Consider the following 22032-nt stretch of genomic DNA (forward strand, 5'->3'; position numbering starts at 1 on the left):
TTTACCTGGTAAGTCACTTAACACCACTGCCTTGTAAAAAATAAAGTGTATCCTCCATGAATTTTTCAAAGCAGTTTTACAGCTTCAATGAATATTTCCATCTGGCATTTAAAAATCAAACTCTTTCTCTAAAATATAAAAAGTGTTAACCAGGATAAAGATTTCAAAATCTATTAGTCATATTTACCAACTTGTTAAAAAAACAGATTTTATATATATATTATATATATATATATTATATATATATAATATATATGTATGTATATGTATATGTATATGTATAAAGGTTTTATAAGTATTTCCCCCTCCATGGGAGTTTAAAAAAAAAAGGGAACCTTAGAGAAAAGTATTGAATTCCCAAAGGACAAGCACTTAGCAAATTTACTATCTAAATGAAACTTTCTGGTATTTTCTTCATATAATGAAATTTCAATGACAGTCTTCCTGTAATAAAAATACTTACCCTTAAGTGAGTCATGATCTAGATAATCTCTCGATTAAATATGAAGATCTATTCTACTAAAGAGAGTGCAAGAAAATGTACAGTAAACATTATATATCCCAATAATCATCTCTTTTTTCCTAATTATCTATAGTCAAGCAAAATAAAGAGTTGCTATTTTTTAAGGGCAAGGGCAAGATAATCAAGAAGTCCAGAGACTTAAAGATAATTTCACCTTATAAAAATCTGGGTATCATATATGAGGACACTATTTAAATTGTTAATATATTTTGGTATCCTTCCTGAAAAGCAGTATCATATCATGGCACCCAACCCAGCACACACACACACACACACACACACACACACACACACACACAAACACACACACACACACACAATGACACCAGAAGGCAACACTCCTCTTTACCTTCTGCTGAATATTCTGCTACCTCCAAGGCTTGAAGTCCATACAGGAAGCCCTTCTGGAATCTACGAACATAGCAGAGGCAAAAGGCAGAGAAGTTTATGCAGATTTGTTCTACTTCCCAAAACATAAAATGCCAAATGCCTATTACAAGTCTATACATCTTCCCCCAAAAAAAAAAAAAAATAGCAGAGTTAGGTTTGACAACATGCAAACCCAACACTATATTGATAATTTTCAAATATTATATTTCATTTAGTTAATGAATTGAATTTTAAATATAAAAAATTCAGACTTGGCCTACCTGACAAAAATAATTGCTCCAGGGATAAGGAAATTTATAATAAAGATTTAAATGTAGTTATTAAAGTAAATAGATTATGATAATTCATTATAACAGTATGGAGAAAAATTTAAATACAACTTTTCAAAAACTCTTGTTCCCAAAGTTTGATGGTCCCAAGAGCTATATTAGCCTTTATCTCATCTTTATTTCAAGGTTCATGTAAAGTTAAAAAGGTAGGAAGATATCTTTCCAGGAAATGTTCAAAAGATCATATTGTTTAAACAATCATTCCATTCAAATTTCATATATCTTCAGTCTTTCCATTTGCAATTGACCCCTTTAGATCTTGTAGCCAAACATACTCAGATCTTCCCAATCTTAAAAAGAAAAAAAAAGTTTGCTAACTCATTTAGAATGAGACAATAGTAGGTGGGTAAAAAAAAAAAATTTAGAATGAGAGGACCTTTGCTCCAATCTCAACTCAATTCCCCTCCTCTGTAAAATGGAGACAATATTTACACTATCTTTCAGGACTGTTCTGAGAAAATATTTTGTAAAGTTCAAGTATTAGAAGTCTGTGCCTTGAATAAAATTTCAATCTAGAAAATGTACCAGCCTATTTTTTTTACTGATCACTCCCCTTCAAGAAGCCTTTCCTTACCCCCCCCCATTTAATAAAAATACTTTGTCCCAGCCAGACTTGATATGGACACTTTGTACCTTTCTAATACATTATTATTTCGTATAATATATATACATATGACAATTCTCCCAAAAATTAGAATGCATTTATGGTCTGAACATAAATGCTTAATAAAAGTATCAATTCAAACCTTATTAAGCATTTAAGGTTTAAAACAGTACTAGCTCCATTGAATTAGGAGGGGGAGTTAAGGTGAGAAAACATTAAGTTCCAAAACAAAAGAGGAGACAAAAGAATTAAAGGAGTAGAAAAAGAGGTAGAATGAGAGTACAATGGTAAAAGATATCCTTACAGAGTAGCAAATTTTCATTTAAAATAAATGAGGAATTCCATCAAATAAAAAGACTTACATTTCAAAAGATACAGGGAAATATAATTAATGTGAGCTGAGGAGAAATCAGATAAACAAATAAAAATTTTAAAAACTGAGGAAGGAAAGAACTATAAAATCTATTGAGTGGCAAATAAGATCCCCAAATAATCAAGAGTTCCTGGGTTCTATTACCTTAAAAAATTAATATGAATAAAATTAATTTCAACCTCAACAAATTCCCATGCTAATGTATCATTAAGTCACTGGAGTGATCCAGAGTATTCAGAGGCAACGCCCCATTAAGTGTAAGCTACAGGTAGAGTTTATCAAATTGTTCAAGAATAGGCCTGGTAAGGGAGACCAAAAGGATTATTCCTAAAAGGGAGAATCACCAGTAAATTGTCTGCTAGCCAAGACAACCCATCACACACACACACACACACACACACACACACACACACACACACGCATATGAGCACATGCGGGCCCTGTCAGTTCTAGTCTCTTGTTTCAAGAATTAACAGTGGTTAGTGGTGGGAAAATGATCAGTGTATGCCAAGAGTGATAAAATGTTATAGTCTGCAAATTAACAACTTGTTGGTACTATAAATGTAGGATCACTGTCCAAATCCCAAAAATTTAAGTTCTATTAAAAGCATTAATAAAGTCCCATCAACATGGCAGGCTTTATTATAAATGAAATCCACAAATGAAAAAAAGAACACTTCAGCTTAATGAAAGAATGGCTCACAAGTCCTAGCAAAGTTAGTTGGTTTCATCAGAACAAACATTTCATGAGACATTTGGGTCATTTCCTCATGCAGTGGTCATATTGAACATAAAGATGAAAAAAAACAGTGTTAATTTAATGGTCAACATGTGTTATAATAATGAAGAGGTACAAAAATTCTATTAAAAATTTTGTAATAACCTCTCAGCTTCCAAGTCAACATATTCTTTAATATTCAGAAATTTCAATACAAAAATGGAAGCAAAAGAGAAGGCAAAATGTATATGGGAAAAGATTGTTCAGGTTTAAAAATTAAAAAGACCAAAGATTTGAAATTTCCCACTTATTCATGAATACTTTCTTAGAAGAAAATCAGATAATTGAAAACATCCAAACATCCAAAAATGAAACTATCTAAAACTTAACAGATAAGAAATAATATAGTAATATTGGAAATCATATAAGAATCTGTGGGTACAGTCTAATCAACCAGATAGAACAAAGGTCATAACTAATAATAATTTTTTTCAAAACAAGTACTGAGTCAACATTACACAACTCCAACTATCTCATTAAGAGTTATTCCCACGGGAGGCTAAGTGGCACAGTGGATAGAGCAACCGGACCTGGAGTCAGGAGTACCTGAGTTCAAATTCGACTTCAGACACTTAATAATTACCTAGCTGTGTGGCCTTGGGCAAGCCACTTAACCCCACTGCCTTGCAAAAGTCTAGAAAAAAAAAAGGAAGTATTCCCACAAGCTATCATGCTGATAAACTGGAAATAAAAAAAAGAAAGATATTGATCTTAATTATCACAATTTCCTTCATTAGTATAATTAATATTAAAATAGTTGTCATATCAGATACCACTTTAAACTACAAACACTTTACCAAGTAGAGAGACATGGCAGCCAAGGGATGAATCACCATCATTTATTAAGCATTTACTATGTACCAGACTTATAACCCGAGAAAAAAAAGAAAAGCAAAAGGTAATCCTTGCTCTGAAAAAGCTCATAATCTATTAGAGGAGACAATATTTACAGAAATAAATGTGGGGGTAGAGTGGAGATAGAGAAGCTGGATGATATAGCAGATAAGAGTATGGGAACATAGAAGGCAGGAAAACTCATCTTCATGAGTTCAAATATAGCCTCAAACACCAACTGTGTGGTCTCAACAAGTCACTTAACCCTGTTTGCTTACGTTTTTTCAATTGTAAATGAGCTGTAGAAGGAACACTCCAAAATCTTTGATAAGAAAAATCCCAAATGGGGTCAATGAAGAGTCACACACAACTGAAACAACTGAACAACTAGCTATATAATCTAATCTATCCACACATATACATATATACATGTAAAAACACACATGTTATAAAAATATATAAAAAACATACTATATTTATATGATAAACTGAAGATATTTCAGAGCACTATCATTAAGAAGGAATCGGAGGAGGAGGAAAACACTTCAAAGTGGGCTTTAGATGAAACTTGAAAAAAGCCATAAGGGGCGCCTAGGTGGCGCAGTGGATAGAGCACCGGCCCCGGAGTCAGGAGTAGCTGAGTTCAAATCGGCCTCAGACACTTAATAATTACCTAGCTGTGTGGCCTTGGGCAAGCCACTTAACCCCATTTGCCTTACCAAAAAAAAAAAAAAAAAAAAAAGAAGAAGAAGAAGAAGAAGAAGAAGAAGCCATAAATAGAGATTAAAAGGGGAGAAGGCTCCAGGCATAAAAGGAAGGGGGGGGGGCAGTGAAAATATATGGAGCTGGAGGCATCTTGTGTGAGGAACAGCAAGAAGGTCATTGTCATTGGATTAAAAAGAGCACCTGGGGGGCGGCTAGGTGGCGTAGTGGATAAAGCACCGGCCCTGGAGTCAGGAGTACCTGGGTTCAAATCAGGTCTCAGACACTTAGTAATTACCTAGCTGTGTGGCCTTGGGCAAGCCACTTAACCCCATTTGCCTAAAAAAAAAAAAAAAAAAAAACACCAAAAAGAGCACCTGGAGGGGAATAAGGTATAAGACTGGGAAAGAAAAAAATTTGCCAGGTACTGAAGGACATATCAAAGGTCAAATATACTTGATTCTAGAGATATTAGGGAGCCACTAGAGCTAACTGGGAGTTAGAAAGAAAGAATGACAAAATCAGACTTATGCTTTAGGAAGACCAGTTTGATAATTCAATGGAGAATGGATTTGAGTGGGAAGAGACTTGAAGCAGGGAGACCAAACAGCAGGGTACTCTAATAGGTGAGGGTCTGTACCAAGGTGGTGGCCATGTCAGAGAAGAGAAAATTGCATATGCAGGATATAAAGGTAGAAATAACAGAACTTGACAATTTGACTGGTTTCTAAATCATATATTGAGAAATTGAGGATAACACAAAGGATATGAGCCCAAGTGATGAGGAGGATGGTGGTACCCCCTTCCCTTAGTAATAAGAAAGTTAGGAAGAGGGAAAGATTTGGGTTAAGGATGAGTTCAATTTTGAGTTTAAGATTCCTATGGAAAATCCATTTCAAAATATTTAAAATACAAACTCATTTGAAACACATGTCTAATGATTATAAAGCAAAAGTTACTAGCAGTGATCCCCTGCTAAGCATAAAAAAAGATATCCAGACTTTACTGACCCTCATTCAGTTTTCTCTGTCAGCTTTACTTGGCAAAAAGAGGAATAGTTTCAGATGACTCTGGAGCATGGAGCCTTCCAAGATAGGTCTAAAACCACAAGGGTATGAATAGGCTTTAAATTCCAAAGAAGGAAAAGGTAATTTCGCAGTATTTTTCAATGAGCTTTCCCAAGTCATCTTCAAAGCCATTGCTGATTCTTGTCCTTCCCCCCACCTACATCCAAATATTTGTCAAGTTTTATCAATTCTATTTCTATAATATTTCTCCATTCCTCTATACCACTCTCCATACACTCTCATTCAATCCTTCATCTCTTCTTGCCCAGGGACCAATGGTTTCTAAAATAAAATACATGAATCCCAGGGAATGTGTACAATTCACTAAGGTGCAGCAAGAAAATTAGTAATACTTCTAATTGTTAATCTAAAAATGAAAAATTATGTCTTAGTATTATTTAACATATGGATAGACATTGGTGCTCTAAGTTCATATCAGACATTTTTTATTCTTAAAAAATAAAAAACAATATATCTAACAAAAAGTAGGAAAACACAAAATTACAGATTTTAAATATAGATTAACAACATCCACTATCATTATTGATGAGTCTCACCCTAAATGTACATCATACATCAATATATAAGTTAATGATAATATAAAGTCATCACAATTAGCAAGCCATTTGCTATCAAATATAAAAGATGCACACTTTTGCTATTGAAAAGAACATATGTCACACAGTACTCAAGGTATTTTAGAGGAAAAGGGGCATTTCATGAAAGAGATTATTTGCCTTCATTATATGGTGATGTATTGCCATTTGGATTTACTTAAAGAAGGAAACTTACAGAGATTATTTCATACAAATTAACCTTAAAAGGAATTGAGCAAAAAAACCTCGACTTTAAAATGATACTGTTATGAACACAAACAACAAGAAATGGCAGTTAACTCTTCTATTCTTAGTAAAAGATAAAAATAAATCACATCTGACAAAAAGTTGGCCAAAAGATATAAAAATAGAAGAGAGGGGCAGCTAGGTGGTACAGTGGATAGAGCACTGGCCCTGAAGTCAGGAGGACCTGAGTTCAAATGTGACCTCAGATACTTAATAATTGACTAGTTGTGTGGCCTTGGGCAAGCCATTTAACCCCATTGCCTTGCAAAAACCTTAAAAAAAAATAGAAGAGATTATTTGAAATACAGATTAACACACTATTAAAATCAAGGATTTTACAACATTGAGAAGTCTCACCCCAATGCACATCATACCTTGAGATTAGAGTATGGTAATACAAAGCCATCACAATTACCAAGATATCTTAAAACTAAGTTTTTTCTTATCAAAAAGGATATGTATCAGTATAAAAATTTCAATATCCACACATTTTAAAAATCTAGAAACAATTTTCTAATCTACTTAAAAATCTCCAAAACTAAATTTTAACAGGCCTTGTTAAAAATATAAAAATACCTTCCAATCAATTTGCAAATACAGGTAATCATATCATGGAAAACGGAACTTTACTAGCCAAAGGAAATTCCAAAATACCTTTGCATGATTGGTAAACAGGATTGAAAATAAGTGTGATGATTTAGAAAGCACAATAATACCCTTCTTCTGTTTTAATCCACTGAACCTTTTGAGGTATTTTTTTCAGTTGCAATACCAATTTTTGGAAAGTATTAAAATAAAATCAACCTAGAATCAGTATTTCAAATATCACAAATCACTGAAACTTTATTTTTTGAAAATATGAGTATATTCAATTGCACTGTTCACACTAAAGATATTTTATCAATATTTAGTAAAAAATAAAAGGCTTTAGACCATTAATAAAATGAAAAATTATGTTTAAAATTGTTTCAATTGTCTTTTTCATTTCTATTTTGTTTTATACTGCATATATAATGGATGAATATGGTAGTAAATGATATACTAGAAATATATAAATTAGGAGCACATTCTCAAAAAAAATTTAGGTATAGATAAAATACATGAAAAAACAAGTTTAGAGACCACTGGTCTCATCTAATGCAATCTCTTGCCATAGGAGGTACTGAATAAATGTCTGTTAAATTGTTCTTTCCAGGACATGGCCATCGAGTCAGAAAGGGTCAGATCCTAAGATGATCTAGCTAAAGAAGTATTTTGAAAGAAATCTTTGCTTAGGTTCCAATTCCTGTGTATAAAGCCGGAGAAGATTGTATCAGAAAAGGTAGTTCAAGCAATTCAATTCCATGGTCATGAAATTAGAACTGAACAAGATTCAGAACAAAAAACATTTTTTACAGGAAGGAACTATGTCACAGAGCAAGCAGATATACCTTCTAAGTAGAGTTGGAAAATTTTAAGTCTTTGTAAATTGTGAGCTATAAAAATCTCTCTTGCCTGCTCCTCTCCTGTGGGACCTTAAATATTCTATAAAAGAGTATAGTAATTAATATTTCCTGAGAACTGCCCCTTAAAATACTAAGTTGTTATAGGGACAGGAAGGAGCAGAACAAATAACTTCTTGATTTTCTCTCTACAAAGCACTATCTTAAGCAAGGAGAAATGTTGGCATCTTTAAAACCTGAAGATGGCACCACTGAGCTGAGATCATTTGTTGGAGGGAAAATAAATGGCTCCACATCTACATTTTTAAATGGCAGTAATTCATTTTCTGTTTCTTAAATCTCCATAGTGATCCCAAGTATTCCTCCCTCTGCCCTTCCTAGATAACCTCATGTAGGACAAAAGAGTATTTTTTTTTGAGAAAAGAAAATTTCAGCACAACCACCAGGACATATATTGAAAAAAGTCCCAAAACATCGGCTATGAGTAACACCCCAAGTGGTGATTCTTAAAAGACAATCATCATATGTATGAGAGGAACCAAAAATAAATTACTGGGCAACACTATGCAGGGTGGCAACATTCCACTTCCTTGAACATCTTTTTCCCTCAGACATAATAATATAGTCTTTAAATGATAAGTATATCTAATTTTAATAACAATCAACAAATATTTATTAAGCACTATTATGTGCCAGGCACTGTACTATGTCTGTATTTAATTAAAAGACAAATACTTGTAGAAGCATAGGCATATTAGGAAGAATTTAGATTAGACCTAAAAAAAAAGTATAGCTAAATACAAAGTAATTTGGTAAACAAGCAAAAGTAGTCAGATGCAAGGTAGTCTGATAGGAAGGACAATAGAATTAAAGATGAAAAATTGGGAAAAGCTTCATGTAGAAACTGGTTTTGTTTTTTTAGTTTTTCCAAGGCAATGGGGTTAAGTGGCTTGCCCAATGCCACAAAGCTAGGTAATTATTAAGTGTCTGAAGCCAAATTTGAACTCAGGTACTCCTGACTCCAGGCCCGGTGCTCTATCCACCGTGCACCTAGCCACCCCTAGAAGCTGGTTTTTAAGCTGCATCTGGAAGGAAGAGAGGAATTTCCTAAGGCAGAAGTGAAGAAGAAATGTTATTTGAGGCAGAGAAGATACTCAATACAAAGAAATGAAAAGTAAATATTAGTAACAGAGAAAAAGTCAATTTGGCCCATGATTATTCCTATTTTTTCTTTCATGTTCTCTTGAGGGGTGAGGATGAGGAAGAAGCAAAGAAAATTTCAGCTGTTTAAAAGTTCTATAATATATATGGCAAGAAAAAAATTAACTTATAATTTTCCATTTAAACATAAAATTCTATCCATAAGTCATTAGCCTTATTGCTCCTTCTACACAAGTGAGAAGAACTTCTCCATTCCAAAAAGCTGGCTGACTCACTCACTGTAGCTGGCACTGGTTTTACTCTTTACTCATGTCTACCCTCATCTCCAAATTCTAGATCATACCATGATCTAGACTTCTTTCCCAGACGATCCTTTTCCACCATCATCCATAATATACTTTTCTAACATACTTCTACATGTTCAAATTCTGTGTATACTTAATCCCACCTCCCATGAATAATGTTTCCTCTCCAAACTAAACTTCCCTCTTTCTAGTTCTCTATCTTGTCGCAGGTTCCGGTCTTTATCAACTTAATACACCAAATATTTATTAAGAATCTACCAAGTGGGGGCAGTCAAGATTGGGGTGGCTAGGTGGCACAGTGGATAAAGCACCGGCCCTGGAGTCAGGAGTACCTGGGTTCAAATCCGGTCTCAGACACTTGATAATTACCTAGCTCTGTGGTCTTAGGCAAGCCACTTAACTCCATTTGCCTTGCAAAAACCTTAAAAAAAAAAAAAGCTACCAAGTGGGGGCAGTCAAGATAGCAGAGTAAAGGTGGGTCTCCCCACTTCCCCCAGTTCTCTCCCAAACCAGTCAAATTCTTTAAATAATGACTCTATACCAATTAGAGAGTGGCAGAACCCACAAAAAGACTGAGTGAAAAAATTTTCCAGTACAAGGCAATTTGGAGGGTCTGTTGGACCCATAACTGGAGTTGTAAAGAGCCTACAACACTGCACCAGAGCAATCCAGCTCCAACCATTCAGGATTATTGTTGTTGTTATTTGCTCTTCATTCTGGAAGAAGGCCATGATATCAGGGAAGTGATGCCATGACAAATGCATGAATTGGATTGGGGGGTCGGGGTCTGCTAAGTCACCAATCTCACTTTCTAAGATCATGGGGCACTTAGTCCTTGGAGGTACCTGAGTCCATGGCAGCCATGGCATTTTTCCAGGCATCTTAGCTCAGGGATTGTCAAAGACAATTGAGAAGGGAAATTCTGTCACACCAGAGTGGAAGCACAGCCCAGGTCCAACACAGGCCTCAGTGTAGACCCAGCCCCAGGGGATGAGGAGCAGTTCTGGGGAGCCACCCAAATGGCAAGGTCTCTTTAATATCCCTTAAGCAGGATTCTGTTGCTTTGCCCATATGCAGATCCAGGTCACAGTCTGGAGCCCCATTCTCAAGAAAAGGAATAGAAGAAGCACAACAGAGCTCACTGCCTGAAGCTGAGAGGCACTCCTCATTCAGGACTCCTCTTCACAGTTCCAGAGCAGAGGGGAGTGATTGTGGACATCCACAGACCAGAGCATAGGTCAGGAGAGCAGTCATAGTCTCTCATAAGACCTTGGTCTTAAGGTCCCTGGGGCTGTCCCTGAAAATAGTGTAAAAACCCTCAAAAGTTTAGGATAGTGTGTCCTCCATGCAGAAGTAGAGCTCCACCTTAACAAAGAGTTAACACAGTCATAGGCTGGGGAAATGAGTGAAGAACAGAAGAAAAAAAATTTGACCATAGACAATTACTTTGGACCAATGGAGGATCAAAACACACACTCAGAAGATGACAGTCAAAGCTTCTATATCCAAAGCCTCCAAAAAACACATGAATTGGTCTCAAACTATGGAAGAGTTCAAAAAATATTTTGAAAATCAAGTAAGGGAGGAATAGGGAAAACTGGGAAGAGAAATGAAGTGGGAAGAAAAATCATGAAAACTGAGTCAGCAACTTGGTGAAGAAGATAGAAAATAACATCTTAAAAACCAGTCTGGGTCAAATGGAAAAAGCAGTCCAAATGGTCAATAAGAAGGATGCCTTAAAAAGCAGAATTGGCCAGATAGAAAAGGAGAAACAAAAGTTCTCTGGAGAAAATAATTCCTTAAAATGTAGAATGGAACTAAGAGAACCTGAGACTTGTGAAAACTCAAGAAACAATAAAACAAAACCGAAAAACTACAAGAAAATGTGAAATATTTCATTGGAAAAACAAATGACCTAGAAAACAGATCCAGAAGAGATAATTTTAAAAATATGGAACTACTTGAAAGTCATGACCAAAAAGAGAGCCTAGATTTCATTTTTCAAGAAATTTTCAAGGGCAGCTAGATTGCACAGTGGATAGAGCACCAGCCCTGGAGTCAGGAGGACCTGAGTTCAAATCCAGTCTCAGACACTTAGTTTAATTATTATTTAATACTTAACTGACTTTGGGCAAGTCACTTAGCCCCATAGCCTGAAAAAAAAAAATAAAGAAAAGAAATTCTCCAAGAAAACTGCCCTGATATCCTAAAAGCAGAGGGTAAAATAGAAACTGAAGAAATCCACTGATTACCTCCTGAAAGAGATGCCAAAATGAAAACTTCCAGGTATATTATAGCCAAATTTCAGAACTCCCAAGTCAAGGAGAAAATATTACAAGCAGCCAGAAAGAAACAATTCAAATATCATGGAGTTAAAGTCAAGATTATACAAGATTTAGCAGCTTCTACCTTAAAGGCTCATAGGACTTGGAATAAGATATTCTAGAAGGCAAAAGATCCTGGTTTACAACTGGAAATCATACCCAGCAAAACTGAACATCCACTTTCAGGGGAAAGATGGACATTCAATGAAACAGAGGAATTTCAAACTTTCCTGTTGAAAAGACCATAGCTGAACTGAAAGTTTGATCTCTAAGTACTGGACTCTAGTGAAGCATAGAGGAGGTGGACAGGAAGAGCAAATTATAAAAAAATTAATGTTGTTGAATTGCTTATATTCCTGCATGGGAGGAAGACACTGATAACTCACATGAACCTTCTCATTTAAAAGGGCAGTGGACAAGGCACAGGAGGGAGTTGAATTTGAAAGTAAAATATATTTTAAAAGATAGAGTTAATGGGTGAGAAAGAAATGTACTAGGAGACAGGAAAAGGAAAGGTAGAATGGGGTAAGTTATTTTACATGAAAGAGGCAAGAAAAAGCTTTTGTAATAGTGAAAGAGGGAGAAGGTGAGGGGTGGGGGGGGGGGGTGAGTGAGCCATACTCTCCTCAGAAATGGTTCAGAGAGGGAATAAAATACACACTGAACTGGGTACAGAAATCTATCTTACCCTAGAGGAAAATAGGAGAGGAAAGGGTTGGGAGAAGGGGGGGGGGGGGGAGTGGGAGGAAAGGAAAGAATTTGGAAAATAAGGTTTTGGAAGTAAATGCTGAAATTTGTTTTTGCATGTAGCCAAGAGAAAAAAAATTTAAAAATAAAATATATTTTAAAAAATAATCTACCAAGTATAGTTATTATACTTAGGAAAATCACCTGGTTTACTAAAAATAACACAAATAATGGGGCAATATAGATGGGAGGGAAAAAAATGATCTTTTACTGTTCTTATATACAAAAAAGAAAAAAGATTTCACAGAAATTTCTGCTCCTCTAAAGTCTGTTTCTAAATTAATCAAACTGAGTAAACTGATCTTTAAAGTCTGAAAAAAAAAAAAAAGAGTACCTAGGGGCAGCTAGGTGGCACAGTGGATAGAGCAACCAGCCCTGGAGTCAGGAATACCTGAGTTCAAATCTGGCCTCAGACATTTAATAATTACCTACCTGTGTGACCTTGGGCAAGTCACTTAACCCCATTTGCCTCACAAAAAAAAATTATTACATATATTGGAAAAATAAATAAAAGATAAAAAAAGGAAAAACATGGACAGAGAACAAAATAAATCTAACAAAGAATCAAAGAAAAGTAAGGTAGCTTTGAAAGTAATGAACACTGCTAATTATATATTTTCCTGAAATGGAAATTTAGTGTTTTATTTTGAGTCCTCTTATGATGTGCTGTGTACATGATAATGTTGTTTCTTTTCTCATTTTGTTTTTAAGCTTAAAATATAAAAATTTACAAAAAAGAAAAAAGGCTATTTCAATGGTCCAATCTTGAGGACCAAAACCAGAGAGCCTCACCTGGGTGATGGCTCTGTATATGGAGAGGATACCTATGGTAGTGAGAGAAAGAGAGATAAGAGGCAGTGACAGAGTTAAAGGAGAGATTCTATAAAGGTTAAAAAAAAATTGGCATCATAGTGGATATGTAAAAGGAGAATGACACCAAGGTTGAGAGTTTGGATGACTAAGATGATAGTGTCCCTAAGAGTAAAAGGAAAGTTTAAGAAAGAAAAGGGCTTGAAGGAAAAAGGTAATGAGTTTTGTTTTGGAAATGCTGAACTGGAAATGCCTATGGAACACACAGCTGGAGATGTACAAAAAGGAGTTGGTAATGTGAACTTGGACCTCAGGAGAGAGTTTAGGGCTAGATATATACATACATATATATTTGGGAATCAATATATGAACCCATGGGAGCTGATTAAGATCACCAAGTGAAATTATATAAAAGGAAAAGAGAAGAGGGTCCAAGAGAGACCTTGGAGGGCTCAGGTCCTTAATTTAGTGGACATGATCTAGATGAAGAATGAGAAAAGGAAAGTAAGTAGATAGAACAACTTCATGAAAACCTAGCTAATTGACAAGAAGAGGCTGACAGTGTCAAAGACTAAAGAGGTCAAGAAGAATGAGTTTTAAGAGCAGTTAGGTGGTGAAATGGATACAGCACCAGCCCTGAAGTAAGGAAGACCTAAGTTCAAATCTAGTCTCAGACATTTGATACTGTTGTATAATCTTGAGTCAGTAACTTAACCCCATTGTCCCACAAAAACAAAAAGAATGAGAATTAAAAAAGGATCATTAGAAATAGCAAATAAGGAGCAGTTAGGTGGTGAAGTGGACAAAGCACCGGCCCTGGAATCAGGAGTATCTGGGCTCAAATCCGGTCTCAGACACTTAATAATTACCTAGCTGTGTGGCCTTGGGCAAGCCACTTAACCCTGTTTGCCTTGCAAAACAAAAAACCCTAAAAAGAAACAGCAACTAATAGATTATTAGTAACTTTGGAAAAAACAATTTCTGTCCAATAATGAGATGAAAGTCAGATTTCAGACAGTGAAATCAGAGGAAGCAGAAACTGTAGGTAATTTTCTTAAGGAATTTAGCTGATGAGAGAGGAAGTGTGGAGTAATAAACTTTAGGGATGATAATATCAAATGAAGGATTTTTAAAAGAGAGGGGAAATATAAGCAAGTCTGTAGGCTGTGAGGAAGGTGCCAGGAAGGTGCCAGGAGACAGAGACTGAAGATAAGAGAATGAAGATGATAGGGCAATCTACTGGAGAAATTGGAAAGGAATCAGATAGATCAATGATTCAAGTAAGAGATTTTCCTTGGCAAGGAGAAGGGTCCCCACTTCATGTAATAAAAAAGTAAAGAAGAAAAAAATAAGAGAAGGCATCTGAGTTACATGAAATAAGGAAGAAAATACTCAGTGAATGGTTTCAATTTTTTTCAATTAAGTAGAGCCTGGGGGAGGGATTCCATGAAAAGTTTAAAGAGATATCAGAAAGTCTGAAACAACCTCTAGATGAGTGAGAAATGGAATCAACCAGGGAGATGTAAAAAGGGCTGTCTTGCTACAATGAGGGCCCAATTGAGATTACCTAACTCCATTGAATAGTATGTAAAGCTGAACAAAAGTAGCAGATAGTGAGAGTAATTCAAGGTCAGTGTTTGGCAACAAGATAAAAGAAGAGGTCAACAAGATATCTGAGGGCAGAAGATTTTGTACAGTTTAACTGATTCACTGAAACAGGGAAAACAGGAAACCCAAGTTAGTATAGGGTTGATAGCCTAGGAAAAAACTGAAGGATGGAGTGACTAGAGGTAACAAAGAAAGCAAAGAACAGATTCAGGTCCTAAAGTAGAGGAAAAGATACTCAGAGTTCATGAAGAAAAAGGCAGAATATTGGGGGGGGGGGGACACAGTAAAATCAAAGATCTGATCATCTCTATTTGTAACTGAGGTAAAGTTAGTCATAAAAATTAAGTGGACTGAGCAACTGAAAAGTTAGGATAATTGAGAAAGTATTATTTTTGAAAAATACTGTGATCTAGAACTGAAATCATTGAGGGAAAAGAAGGTCCTGGAAGGTCCTACTGGCCCCAGACTCTGGTTTAGGTAATATATTTGAAGTTTGGGTAATATAGTTGAAGTGTCAACATATGCTAAAAAAAAATAAACAAATGAATAGATAGTTTTTTTTAAAAGAGAGAATTAGAGAGATAATTTGGCAGAAAGATGAATGTCTAGGCCAAGTGGGAAATGAAAATCTAGCCACATAGATCTGGAACTAAGTCCCAGAGCAAATAGGCAGGGAAACAGACATCCTAAATCCAGGATTGACACAAGATCTCTAAACAAAACCCTAATCCCACAAAAAAAGCAAAAAGAACCGGTCCAAATGAGTCTTACTTTACTATCTCATAACTGATTAATAAATTAAAGAGAATATAAGATCTCATTGTTTGATTACAAAAAAAAGTTTTTGACTTGGTAGAACAAACAAGTACTTTGGGACAAACCTAACCATATATCAAAAGCATTAAAATTTCTTTGGAAGATGTTACAAGAAAAATAACCCTGCCCTATTCAATGATCCCCTGGTGGTAAGCATCAGGCAAATAACAAAACCAGAAGATATATTCTTGACAAAATTATTTCCCTTAGTGACAGAAGTTCAAGTTAAGGAAGACAGTGAAGTCTTCCAGATACTCCAGTTGATAGGTAACATTTTCTTGACTGCATCAAGTCCCAAGGTATTTCAGTCTCCAGGAATTATTCAAAGATGTTTAGTTTTTTCACACAAACAAGAAAGACTGAATCAAAAAAATACTGCCTATTGCTCAAAATTCAAAATTCATCTAAGTGAACACCCTCTAGAGTTTATGTGTATCAGGAAGAAATTATGGAGATAAAAACAAGATGACTCATGGCTGGGAAAAAAGGAGGAAAGCAGACTGCTTTCAGAAAATTGCAAAGGACTTCTACTGACCCCCAAATTGTCTTACAGGCACAAAAACCTATCCTTTCAATACATTTTATTAGTATTGCTGTAAGGCAGTAAGATTTGGAACAACAGTATCCAAAGGACTAAGGATGTTCAACACACAAAGGGCATTGAAAAGTCATGTGGTGGACATAATTAGGCTTCTAGATATATAACCAATAAGAAACACTGAAAAGCAAAAGGAATTAAAAGATATCAAGAATCACATGTCAAAAGAAGACTATTACAAGGAATAGTTTACCTGTCAGATCTATGGGAAGGGAAGTAATTTATAACCAAGGAAGAGATAAGAGAACACCTTTAAAAATAAATAAGATAATTTTGATTACATTAAATTAAAAAGGTTTTGCATGGACAAAATCACTGTAACCAAGATGAAAAGAAAAGTAGTAAATTGGGAAACAATTTTTATGACTAGTGTTTCTGACAAAGGACTCATCTCTAAAACATACAGAGAACTGAGTCAAATTAAAAAAAAAAAAGACAAGCCATTCCCCAATTGACAAATGATCAAAGGATATGCAAAGACAATTTACAGACAAGGAAATCAAAACAATCCATAGTCATATGAAAAATTGCTCTAAATCACTAATTATTAGAGAAATGCAAATTAAAACATCTCTGAGGTACCATCTCACACCTCTCAGACTGGCCAATATGACCAGAAAGGACAATGATCAATGTTGGAAGGAATTTGAGAAATCTGGGACACTAATACATTGCTGGTGGAGCTGTGAACTCATCCAACTTTTCTGGAGAGCAATTTGGAATAATGCCCAAAGCTGCCACAAAAATGTGCATACCCTTTGATCCAGCTAAATACCTCTACTGGGTCTATACCCTTTAGAGATTATGAAAAAGGGTAAAAACATTTGTACAAAAATTATTACAGATCTGGCAAAGCTAAGCAACAGAATTATATTGTTAATCTAATTTTTTAAAATAAAATAAAAGCTTTCACCCACTAACCATGGTTTGGTTTATCATTTAAATCAGGATACAGTTTTAAAAATGATAATTGTATTATTATGAAAACTACAGAGGCCTAAAGATTTGTCTTAAGCTATTTATCTTGGGCTGAGGAAATGAGTAAACAACAGAAAAAGGAGAATCTGACCATAGAGAATTACTTTAGTCCCATAGAAGATCAAAACACATACTCAGATGATGACAAAATCAAAGCTTCTATATCCAAAACCTCCAAGAATAGAAAATGGGCTCAGACTATGGATGAGCTCAAAAAAAACTTTGAAAAGCAATTGAGGGAGGTGAAGGAAAAATTGGGAGAAGAAATTAGAGCAATGCAGATAAATCATGAAAATCAAATCAACAGCTTGGTGAAAGAAATACAAAAAAATACTTGAGAAAATAATATGTTAAAAACCAGTTTACGGAGCGGCTAGGTGGGGAAAAGATGGACTTTTAATGAAAGAGGGGACTTTCAAACTTTCCTATTGAAACAACCAGAGCTGAACAGAAAATTTGATCACCAAGTCCAGGACGCTGGTGAACCATAGAGGGGGTGGATGAGAAAGACTAACTATGAGGAACTTAATGATACTGAACTGTTTGTATTCCTGCATTTCTTACCATTCCATGGTAAGAAAACATTGATAACTCATATGAACTTTCTCTTTTATAAGAGCTGTTAGAAGGAGCATATATAGACAGGACACAGGAAGGAGTGGAATATAATGATATAACATAGTAAAAAGATGGAGTCAATAGGTGATCAAGGAAAGTACTGGGAGGAAGGGAAAGGAGATGAAGAAGCTAAGAAATTTCACATAAGAGTCAAGAAAAAGTTTTTTTCAATGGAGTGGAAAGGGAGAAGGCAAGTGGGGAATTAGTGAGCCTTCATTCTCATCAGAAATGGCTCAGAGAGGAAATAACATATATACTTAATAAGGTGAGGAAATCTATCTTACACTAGAGAAAAATGAGAAGAAAGGGATGGGATTAAGGGGGAATGGGGGGAGGGAAGGGGGAAATAGGTGATAGAAGAGAGGGAAGATTGAGGGAAAGAGTACTCAGATACAACACACTTTTGGACAGGGCCAGGATGAAAGGAGAGAGAGAGAATAGAATCAATGAGAGTGGGGAGGAATAGAGTGGAGGTACAGCTAGTAATAGCAACTGTGGGAAAAATATTGAAGCAACTTCTGGTGTATTTATGATAAAGAAAGCAACTCACCCCAGAGACAGAACCATTGGAATCTGAACACACAGACTGAAGTACATTTATTTTTTCTCTCTCTCTCAATATTCTTGAGGTTTCTCTCATCTTCTTGAGGGGGAGGGGGTTTATATTTACTCTTATAACAAAATTATTGTAATAATAAATTAAAGTTCACTTGCAAAAAAACACATAAAAGAAAAATAAGCTATTCTTTAAAAACCAAAACCAATGGAAAAATAAAAGATTTTCTTTCCATCTAAGAAGTTTTAAGATTTTTCTCAACTAGAAAAATCAAACCATCTTGCCTATCACTGACTGCTACTTAATAACTAATTTTTTTTAAATGGCAGGAGAAAGAACAGTTTATGCCTGCTAGTAAGAAATGTATTAAGATATTTTTAACACTATCCATGCTAAATGAGAAAGAGCCTTGGTTCTATTGTAATTGTAAAATAATATGAATCTTCTGGCTTCTAGCCAGGTTCAGTTCATGTGGATAAACACAGAGACAGATGGTTGAAACTATCAAAATTAAGCTTGAAAAAAGTTATTACTACAGATCTGGCAAAGCTAAGCAACAGAATTATATTGTTAATCTAATTTTTTAAAATAAAATAAAAGCAAATCAGGATGCAATTTTAAAAATGATAATTGTAGTATTATGAAAACTACAGAGGCCTAAAGATTTGTCTTAAGCTGTTTATCTAACACAAACACATTTTAAAAATTGCATGAAACAGATCAGTGATTCCCATTTGTTTTTAATTTACTCTTTCAGAATAAAAGTATTTTAAATTTTTTTTTTGCAAGGCAATGGGGTTAAGTGGCTTGCCCAAGGCCATACAGCTAGGTAATTATTAAGTGTCTGAGGCCAGACTTGAACTCAGGTACTCCTGACTGCAGGGCTGGTGCTCTATCCACTGCACCACCTAGCTGCCCCCAGAATAAAAGTATTTTAAAGATCAACTAAAAGATAAAAAAATACTATGTTGAAGACGATATCTTCTTTGGAGTGTTTATCATTTCTGGTCTGGTTTTGTTAGTTACCTTTTGAGATAATCAGGAATCTAGAGCTTATCCAATGTCAATCTGTTGCTTTTTTTTTTAAGCAGCTGAGGAAACATACTCCAGATAGGTTAAAAAATCTGCCACAGTTCCAAAGGTAGCCATTGTCAGGGGAAGGATTTGAACCTAGCTTTTCTTTACTCTAAATGTCCTTTTTCACTACACCATATTGCCATATTATCTTATTTTCATAAACAAAAAAGCACTTCATTAGCAAACAGTGCTAATAAATTTTCTCTCAAATTCCTAACCTACCTATGAAGGGTAAGAACCCTCCAACTGAGCATTAGTTTTCAAATTTTTCATTCCAAAAAAAAAAAAGAGGTCTTTTTTTCCTCTCATCTTTTTCCTCCACATACCAGTTTCCTAGAGTAATCTTTCAAGTTTTATCTTAAAAAGGCTTTTCTCAAACATAAAATGAAGAGTTGGTAAAGTTTCCAAATGTCCCTTCCAGTTTTGTGATTGTAGAGCTCTAAACTTCTAATGCTGTCATATTGTTTTTCTCTGCATTTACATCATCCAATATAATATCTTTAAACCTCATGGACAGTTAGTAAATATTTACTGACAGGTTGACAAAGAATGACGTTACATACAGAGACACACACATGTGTTTTATGACTGGGTACATCATAAATTCATGTTATCCAACCTCTAATTGTACCTCAATGTGGAAAGCAGTTAACTTCTCTTCACTTTTCAGACCTCCCACACCTCCCCTTCTACCTTTCTCTCAGATGAGGACCTTGGCTTACTTTACTGAGAAAATTAAAATCATGAATTTTCATCTGAAAAACCTCTTGCTATCATCCCACTCTCTCCTCCAGATCTTCCAGTTTCTGGCAATGAAGAAATGTCTGTCCCTTTTCCTCCTCAAAGCTAAAACCCCACCACAAATGCACTTTATCCTGTCCCCTCCAGCAGACTGCACAATTCACTCTCCCATCCTCTCTCAAATCTTCAACTTTTCTTGCAGTTTTGTTTTCCTTTGGGGGGGGGGGGGTGTAGAGGGGGACAGAATTGCCCAAAAAAATATATGAAAAAGAAAAGAGAGTCATTGAAGATTGAAGCATCTTTTTTTAAAAATTTTATTTATTTAAGGCAATGGAGTTAAGTGACTTGTCCAAGGTCACACAGCTAGGCAATTATTAAGTGTCTGAGGCGGCAGGTAAACTCAGGTCCTCCTGACTTCTGGGTCTGCTCTATTCACTGTGCCACCTAGCTGCCCCCCATTGAAATATCTTTTAAGTAACAAAATAAAGACCACACGGAAGCACAAACAAAACACCTTTGAAAATTGCATGATAAATTTAATATATATTTCTTATTAGAAACTAAAAAAGAAAAAATTATATACAATAGATCAGCAATTTAATATGCATTCTTTTTTCCATTCTAGTAAATGCATGTTATTTTATGCTTAAAAGCTCAGAATTTTTAAATAAAAAAGATGTGAAAAAAATTTGTAAATCATTTTTTACTTTCCTTCAAACATACACAAGCCTTCCCTAGACTTTTTTTTTAGGTTTTTTTGGGTTTTTTGCAAGGCAATGGGGTTAAGTGGCTTGCCCAAGGCCACACAGCTAGGTAATTAAGTGTTTGAGGCCAAATTTGAACTCAGGGATTCCTGACTCCAGAGTGTGCTCTATCCACTGTGCCACCTAGCCGCCCCCCCCTTCCCTAGACTTTAAAAAAAACTTCAGTAAACCCTATAATTCCCCATCCTCTATATCTCTCCTCTCTTGAAAAAAGTACAAAAATCAACAAGCATTTATTAGGGGTTATTATATTTCAAGCACTATACTAAGTACTGGGGATAAAAAGAAAAAGCAAAAACATCTAACTCTTGTTCTAATAAGGGAGATGATAGGCAAACTATATAAATAAGATATATACAGGGTAAATTGGAAACAAACTTGGAGGGAAAGTACTAGCAAAAAACTGTCTCCATCAACTGCCTCCACGTACTCTATGCTCAGTTATTCCTCGGTTTTGTAACTTGGTTTCTACTACTATCCCGGTTTTCTCCAAAGTTCCCCATTATCTCTTAATTCCAAAAATCTAATAATTTTTTCTTAGTTCATATCCTCCTTCCTGACCTCTTTACAGCATCTGACAGAGATTGGGATTTACAGGTCTCAAATCATTCTACTTCTTGTAGATTGGCCAACAAGAGATCCCATATCAAGTCCCATTCATTGTTTGGGTCCAGACATCCTGATTTGAATAGAAATTACTTCTATTTTGACCAGGAAACCCTGATGTCTTCCTCTTCCAGTCTGATTTTTTTTGTCTCTTTTCCTTCTTACCTAGTTGCAGTCACTGAGTCAAACTAAAAACAGTGGATGACATCTTCTTTGATCAAGTGTAAGCTTCTAGAAGGTAGGAGCTGTCCTATTTCTGTCTTTTATCTTAAGATCACTACTGGACACAGATTGGAGATAGTATCAGTCATCAAAACACAGATCATATATACAGTGCCTGAAACAGTGTGTGTTCAATTAATATTTTAAACTTATGGATCCAGCAATGAAAATATAAATTATTATTCCACTGGCTAACCTGCAAGTGATCTAGATTAGA

At 35.2% G+C, this 22032-nt stretch overlaps 1 protein-coding gene and 1 long non-coding RNA gene across 16 annotated transcripts in view; one reads left to right on the forward strand and one right to left on the reverse strand.

Annotated features, from left to right (window-relative positions):
- CDK19 (cyclin dependent kinase 19) overlaps positions 1-22032 on the reverse strand; it is a 192409-nt gene that overhangs the window by 154675 nt on the left and 15702 nt on the right. For 3 of the 12 annotated variants that reach the window (XM_074187358.1, XM_074187356.1, XM_074187355.1), the window contains exons 2-3: positions 873-934; positions 464-519 (exon numbers count right to left, since the gene is read on the reverse strand). The exons of 3 other annotated variants lie outside the window; for them this stretch is intronic. Coding sequence is in view for 1 of the 9 variants with exons in the window: in XM_074187353.1 (XP_074043454.1) it covers positions 873-934 (62 nt within the window). In the remaining 8 variants the exon portion in view is untranslated. Of the gene's footprint in view, positions 1-5; positions 129-463; positions 520-872; positions 935-22032 lie in introns of all 12 variants that reach the window. 6 more of the 12 variants (XM_074187360.1, XM_074187362.1, XM_074187365.1 and 3 more) reach the window with 4 other exon arrangements.
- LOC141487809 (uncharacterized) overlaps positions 1-22032 on the forward strand; it is a 210948-nt gene that overhangs the window by 93116 nt on the left and 95800 nt on the right. For all 4 annotated transcript variants that reach the window (XR_012468518.1, XR_012468517.1, XR_012468519.1 and 1 more), the window contains one exon: positions 21763-21831. This is a non-coding gene — a long non-coding RNA (uncharacterized LOC141487809). The remainder of the gene's footprint in view (positions 1-21762; positions 21832-22032) is intronic.

Source organism: Macrotis lagotis, chromosome 5 (assembly GCF_037893015.1).
Source record: "Macrotis lagotis isolate mMagLag1 chromosome 5, bilby.v1.9.chrom.fasta, whole genome shotgun sequence".
NCBI classification, from domain to species: domain Eukaryota; kingdom Metazoa; phylum Chordata; class Mammalia; order Peramelemorphia; family Peramelidae; genus Macrotis; species Macrotis lagotis.